Source organism: Mesoplodon bidens (genome assembly GCF_964165515.1).
Source record: "Mesoplodon bidens genome assembly, chromosome: 7".
Classification (NCBI taxonomy): domain Eukaryota; kingdom Metazoa; phylum Chordata; class Mammalia; order Artiodactyla; family Ziphiidae; genus Mesoplodon; species Mesoplodon bidens.
Genome location: NC_138164.1, coordinates 16,015,373 through 16,022,422, shown reverse-complemented (window position 1 = coordinate 16,022,422; position 7,050 = coordinate 16,015,373). Strand labels below are relative to the sequence as shown.

The following is a 7,050-nucleotide window of genomic DNA, read 5'->3' as shown; positions in this document are numbered from 1 at the left end:
CTTCTTGAGGCTCCAGATATCTCCCTACAGCACCCTGGCTGCAGAGAAGTGTTGTGAAAATGAAAGGAGGGACAAGACGGGAGGTGGAAAAGATGGAGAGCATCTGACAAATTTGTCTTGGGCAATGTTAGTGTATTCTTTGGAACGCCAGCCTTGAGGATTGCTCCCTGGGGAAAAGAAGGTTCCGTGCTCAAAACAATCAGGGAGATGCTGCCTATCATGCTCCCTTCTTGGAAAGTCACAAGGTTCAAGGAAGTAAAACAAACAAGCAAACAAACGAAAAGCTGTTTAATTTTATTTCATCCAGAATTCCCAAATATATTCAACAGTGAAGCCCTTTTTGTCAAAACACCTAATATTAGGGTCTATCCACTGCTCCACAGAACAGTCTGCTCTGGGCTCTGGCAGCCCCACTAGGACTGCTTTCTCCTGCTTAGACATGGCCTTGGAGACCCAGCCCAAATTGTCTGTTCTCTTCCACATTGATCTCTTCACTGGGAGCTGTGAAACAATCACATACACAGCCAGCTGAGAAATACAACATTGAGTTCAAAACAGGCTGAGGATTTTAGGGACCCAAGTAGATACAGTACTGGTATCCGGATAAGTGGTCATGTCTGCAACACACTGCTTAACACTTGAATCAGAGAAACAAACAATTCAAAGGTGTAAGAACGTGCAGGGACCTTTTAGCCCAACAGCCCACCTAATGCTAGAATCCCTTCCACAAAAGCTATGCAGGTCCGTTCCAAGCAAAGCACTTCTCAGGACAGGGAACTCACCACTTCCTGGAAGTCTGTCTTATCTCAGGACAGATCTGACTTCATATGTAGCTATAAGGCTACTTCCCTGTGAGACCCCTCACTGGCCTGGAGGTGAACTTGTCTAGGACCCTGCCAGGTGGGCTCCACATTAGCTGGGACTGGGGGCTCCACTCCTGCTAACCTCCTAGTATTTCCCCATCCCTAGCTTCCATTTCTGAGTCAAAGAGACCAGCTACTAGCTTGTGCCTGGTTCCACGGCCAAGCCCCCTTCCTTCGGCCACTGCCTCCGCACATTCCTGGGGACCATGGACGCCTCTGAGAATCTAATGAAACCAGTGGGTCCTCTTCCCAGAATTGTCCAGTATTGAAAGCTTCACAAATGCCTTGAAGACTGTCCATCAGCCCCGTCTGTGACTTCCTAGTAGAGGCATCTTGATCTGATTGTGGGTGTTGGCAAAATCCAACCAACCCCAATAGACTATAGGGAATTTTCCAAACATCCACTGTGTGCCTTTGTTTTGTGCCCTTTACTATTCAGGACACCACCCTTGCTATCCACCGCCTATTACTCTATTGCAGACATAATTCATCTTTGGAGGGTAATGATTAAAATGATAACAATAAAAAGGTGGAAACCTTGCTTTTACAGTTTACAGAGTGGTGGCATGACTTTACTTAACTTGACCTTCGCCAAGATCTGAGTCACAGGAGTTATGTTTTGCTTTAACAAAGGGAAAAACAGGTTCAGAAGTTGAGTGACGGACCCAGCAACAGAACCACAAGACAGGTTTCCTGAGTCCTAGTTCTTATAAGTTATCATGTTGCCTCCAAATTATAAGCCCTAAATCCTATGTTTTCTTATAGCACCCGTAGCCCTTGGTGTCACAGAGGAGAGGGGAGGCTATTTATCCTTTACATAACAAGTACAAAGACCAACTGATTCTTTTGTATACAACAGGGTTCAGAACAATGCTTTGGATTTTGTTTGTTTGTTTTGTTTTGTTTTCTCTTAAACAGACAAACCATAATGAATAAGGTCCAGTGAGCCCCTCCATCCCAACAAGACCAGGATCACGGAAGTGGGTATCCCTACACAAAGCACAATGATGAAGGGCATAAAAGCCTTAAGTATGTTTTTCTGTCACCTTTTCTTAGGTTATTAATACAGTTCATGAATCTCTTGACTTCTTTGCCATGACTCAAAATCCCCGGAAGGAAAAGTGCCATTTACAACAAGAATGCGATCAATGTCCTAAGTTTTCACACCACGTCATTTTTTTGTTTTTTCAACCTCAAAACTTGCCAAAGCAAGAACTTTGTCGCCAGAGCCAAGGTCTGTAGAGACTTTCTCAAACTGGCTGAGTGTAGCACCTGCGTTTGCTGACAAGAAGGCCTCGTCATCTGCAGTCAGCTTCTCTCCAAGTTTCCTGAGAGCTGTTAGTATCTCCACTTTCTGCTGAGTATACAGGTCTCTTTCCAGCTTTCCTACCATGAGATCTCTATCCATCTGGTGGTCCAGTAGTAAAGAATCCGCCTTCCAATGCATGGGACGCAGGTTCGATCCCTGGTCGGGGAACCCTGCTAACCTTGTCCAAAGCTGACCAGGTTGTTTCTTTGCAAACAATCTGATGACCTCTGGGGTTTTGAAGGCCTGGCTGATAGCTGCCTGGATAGCCAGTTGCATTCCAATTAGTTCATCAACCAAAGTCATATTTCCAGACATAATTTTCTTTAGTGAATCATTAAATTCACTTAGTTGCTCCAGAGTTTCTTTTTTGATTTCTTCATATTCATCTGTATCAAGTTCCTCTCTGCATTCCTCCAGGTCCTGTAATTGCTGCATTAGTCTATCCAACTGTTCTTCTAAGTTCTGCTTTAATTTGCTTGTCTCTGTCTTTCCTCTGGAAGCCATTTTACTCTCTGTCTCTTAGTCCTCTGAACTCTGCTCAGTGCTGACCGGTCTCAAATTGCATAAACCTCCAATTCTTGAAGTTCCAAGTGTCTTAAACTTGAGGAAAGCGAAACTGTTCATCAGGACTATAAGAGGCTCAAAGTTCAAACCACCTGGGGGTGGAGCTGGCTGAGGGACCCCGCTCGGCGGACCTGGATTTTGAAATATCAGGTTCAATACCAGTATTGAACTTGTAGCTCTGTAACTTTGTGCAAGGCACTTCAGACCCTTGGAATTAACAGTAGAACTGAAGCCACAGAGCTACTGGGAGGACTAAATGAGATAACACACAAACAGTGCATGGTCCATGGCACACACTCAACAGATGTCAGACTAAAAAGGAATGTGGGCTGGGGAAGCCAGAAAGTTCTTCCTGGGAGAGGTAAGGTTTAAATTGGGCTCAGGAAGTGGGTTGTAGGTATAGGAAGACAGAATGAGACCTGTGAATAGGTGTCTAGGGAGGAAATGGCAAAGTGCATTGGGGTGGAGGAGGGAGGGGCATTATAAATAAGCTTCAGTCTTGGGCAGTAAACATTCTAGGTAGAGGGAGCAGAGAGTAGAAAATACAGTCCACTGGGGCTTTGGAGTTTGGACTTCTTTTTGAGGCCAAGAAGAGTCACTGAAGGTTTTGAACTAGAGAGTAATAAAGGATGATGCTTAGTCAGTTGACTGATGGCTAGAAGCAGATGGAAGCAGGAGAGACTAGAGAACAGACAACTTGGGGGGTTATTGCAGTGGCCTGGGTGATAGAGATGTAAACCCATTTTTTACATCTTGTTTGACTCTAGCAAGTTGCCCTGCCTTGTTTCCAATCTCCAGGTCCCTCTCCCATCCTTACCCTGAGTGCCCAGGTAGAATGACTGGGCCTTTGCAGTGGTCCCCATTCCAGGATTCCCATTCTAATGGCCTGATTCAGAGCACAGTTCTAGCCTTTGTCTGGGATAGTTTTTTGCTTTTTGGGGTTTTTTTTTTTTTTGAAGTATAGTTGATTTACAATGTTGTGTTAGTTTCAGGTGCACAGCACAGTGACTCAGATAGATGATAGATAGATAGATAGGTAGATAGGTAGATAGATAGATAGATAGATAGAGATAATCGATAGATAGATGACAGATAGATAGAGATAGAGATACATTCTTTCTCAGATTTTTTCTTATAGGTTATTACAAATTATTGAGTGTAGTTCCCTGCGCTATACAGTAGGTCTTTGTTGGTTATCTATTTTATATATTGTAGTGTGTATATGTTAGTCCCAAACTCCAGACATAGAAAACAAACTTATGGGATAGTTCTTCACTGTTGCCTTCCTGGGAACTGGACCCTTATCCTTGGGACTCAACCACCTCTGCTATAACTCACCGTGTTGAAAATAGCAGGATGACAGTGGCTTTCCTGTAGTCTCAAATTCACTCACAGGTGTTCAGCCCATCACCTGCCATAGACAAGGTGCTGGGCTGAGTGCTGTGGAGGGTGCAGAATTGGGCCCAACAAGTTCACAGCTTTCAGTAAGCCTGCCATCTAGTACAGAGGGTAAGCCATATATAAAAAAGACTATGATATAAGGTCAAGTATGACTCAAAGAGCTTTTTAGAACAGCTCTGGATAAACAGCTATGGCTGTTCTAAAAACAAATGACCCAGAAAGCCATCATAGGTCTCCATTTATTTGGCCAATGTGATCATTCCCATCAGAGCTTTAAGCCACCCATGTGTGAGGAAACAACTGCCATGGGAAGTGGTCAGCCTCCCTTCCTGACCTGCTCTGTGCCTCCTGTTTCCATCTCTCTTCATGCTCCGGATCCCTGCTTTGGTTCCTCCTGGTTTTGAGGTTATGGCTGATACTCCATCCAGCCATTGAAGCCTGTCTCCCCGCTTAGGTCTGCAAACACACCCACAGTGGGATTGGGGTGGGGGGAACCTTTCAAGGAAAACAAAAGAAAAATACCAAGGCCTATAAAAAGAAGCATGTTTTCAGAGTGCTTTTTTCCCATTGCAGATTGAACATGTAGCAAAATATTGACTTGGCGGGCACAGCCCAGTGAGGCCCCCCAGGCCCTGGTCTCTTCTTGTCATTTCACCTTTTTTTTTTTTTTTTTTTTTTTTCCGCTAAATGCTTTAGAAATGCTTGGATCTCTCTCCAAGCAGGTTAGAGCTGGCCCTGCTCCCAGGTCCTGTAGGATCTTCAGTGACTTCCTAAACCTACTTTGTCTCTGAGTTGGGGTCCCTAGTTGTTCTCACTGAGCCAGAGTTGCTGCTCTGACACCTTAGTTCTTCTCAACATGGCCCGCTGAGAACTATCCCAGACAAAGGCTAGCTGCCCCGCCCCAGCCAGGGCCTCCCTAAACTAAGCAGAGTGGAAGCAGATCTTTCTTTGCTTCCACTCAAGAATCTTCTGACTTGGTCTGGAATAGCCTTCTTGCCCACCCACCCTCTTGGCTGTGTGGGCTTGGTTTGCTGGTCTCTAAGGGCCAGTTAAAACCAATTTTGTTCCCAGAACAACTTCTGCAGCCTTGTTTGTCCACACCGTGCTCTCATCAGCTTCCAGGCAGCCTTCAGAGCTGACACCATCTTCCCCCGACTGAATCATGCTGCCACCATCCAAGGACCAGAAACAAACACCATGTCCCTTTCTGCCTATAAAGGTCATTCCTTTACCCCCACTCTCCCATCTCTTTGGGTGAGCAGGAGAGGCAGCTTGTCTCAGCAACTAGTTGACAATGGCAACAGCACCCTAGGCATCCTCCCTGCCTCAAGCCTTCCCCTTCCTGGTCTGTATTCCACGGTGCAGTAGAGAAAAGAGCTTTCTATGGTGCCCATTTCTGCCATTCCCTGGCTTCAGACTCACAGTGATTTACTTTGTCTTCACATAAGACCCGCGTCCTTGGCACAGCTGACAGTGTCCTGCACAGTGCATCTATCGCCTGCCTACCCTGGCACTCCCCATAGCACACCTTCCCTCTAGCCATTTGGGTTGGAGGTTACCTAATATGCCTTGCTCTTCGCCCATCCCTTTGCCTCCTGTCCAGCCCACCTGGTACCCCTTGGAAATGACTCTTCAACCTCCAGCTCAAGCATTACCTCCTCCAGGAACCTTCCTTGGCCTCCCTTGACAGAGGCAGCAGCATTCTTCTCTGAGGATCCCACGTGCTGCACTTGGACCTGTACCGCAAGACGACGCCACTTCTATAATTTTAGATGTTCCGTCTCTCCTAGACATAAACTGTGGCCAGGAGTTCAGACTCAGAGTCTAACAGAGCAGAGATCAAATTCCAGCTCCATCATTTACTAGCGAGGTGCCCTCATGCAAGAACAGACCTCAATCTCAGTTTCCTCCTGTATAAAATGGTAGTAATGATAATGAGACCTACCTTATAAGAGGCTGTTGTGAGGATTAAATGAGTTAAGGGTCTAAATCACATTGCCTGGTATACAGTAAGCAGCCATTCGATGCTGATTCATTCTGTTTTAGACTCTGAGGCCCTAAGTTCTTACCATATAGGAACAGTAACTACATTTATTTAGCATTTGCTAGTTTTACTTGTATCGATGCATTTAACCCTCATAACTGCATGAAGGTGGTATTTTTGTTATCCCCATTTTGCAGATGAAGAAAAGAAGCAAAGAGGCTAACGAACGTGCCTAAGTGAACACACCCAGGCAGCAGCAGATTCGAACCCAGGAAGTCTGGCTCCAGAGCCCTCCACCCTAAGGACTATACCCAGTGGCTCTTTAGATAGTCACTAAACATTTATTTATTTTTATTTATTTATTTATTTTTGCGGTACGCGGGCTTCTCACTGCTGTGGCCTCTCCCGTTGCGGAGCACAGGCTCCGGACGCGCAGGCTCAGCGGCCATGGCTCACGGGCCCAGCCGCTCCGCGGCATGTGGGATCTTCCCGGACCAGGGCACGAACCCGTGTCCCCTGCATCGGCAGGCGGACTCTCAACCACTGCGCCACCAGGGAAGCTCAACATTTATTTTTGAAACTGAACCAATCAGTCTGTTCAGCTTTGTATCCTTAGTGCCAATCATGGACCCAACATATCTGAGTTCTCATAAGTGGCTGTTGACTAATGAGGAGCAGAGATTACAAGGCAGGGAGTGAAGGCTTTCCCTGTGATCAGTCCTCCCCCTGCTCCGCGCATGCTGATGAGTCCTGTCTCAGGCGCCCCAGTGACCGTGGACTTACTCTCCACCATAAACAAGTACAGTAAATAGAGCAGACTTCCCATTCACCGGCTCAGACAGCCACAGCCCCTGGGCCACTCCATACAACCCCCTGACACCTGCAGTTGTCTGCAGAGACAGAAGGGAAAGAGCCAGCCCGGGACAGGG

The 7,050-nt window shown here is 46.3% G+C and overlaps 1 protein-coding gene across 1 annotated transcript; it reads right to left on the bottom strand.

Annotated features, from left to right (window-relative positions):
- Positions 1 to 1,783: 1,783 nt before the first annotated feature.
- Positions 1,784 to 2,813, bottom strand: LOC308620239 (protein LZIC-like). Its single transcript, XM_081239616.1, has one exon. It carries the CDS (start codon positions 2,674 to 2,676, stop codon positions 2,035 to 2,037), a length of 642 nt encoding a protein of 213 aa, XP_081095742.1. The 5' UTR covers positions 2,677 to 2,813; the 3' UTR covers positions 1,784 to 2,034.
- Between the last annotated feature and the right edge of the window lie 4,237 nt (positions 2,814 to 7,050).

What these genes read in the sequence shown, in the direction of transcription:
- LOC308620239 (XM_081239616.1), bottom strand. Translation starts at nt 2,676, where the DNA reads ATGGCTTCCAGAGGAAAGACAGAGACAAGCAAATTAAAGCAGAACTTA.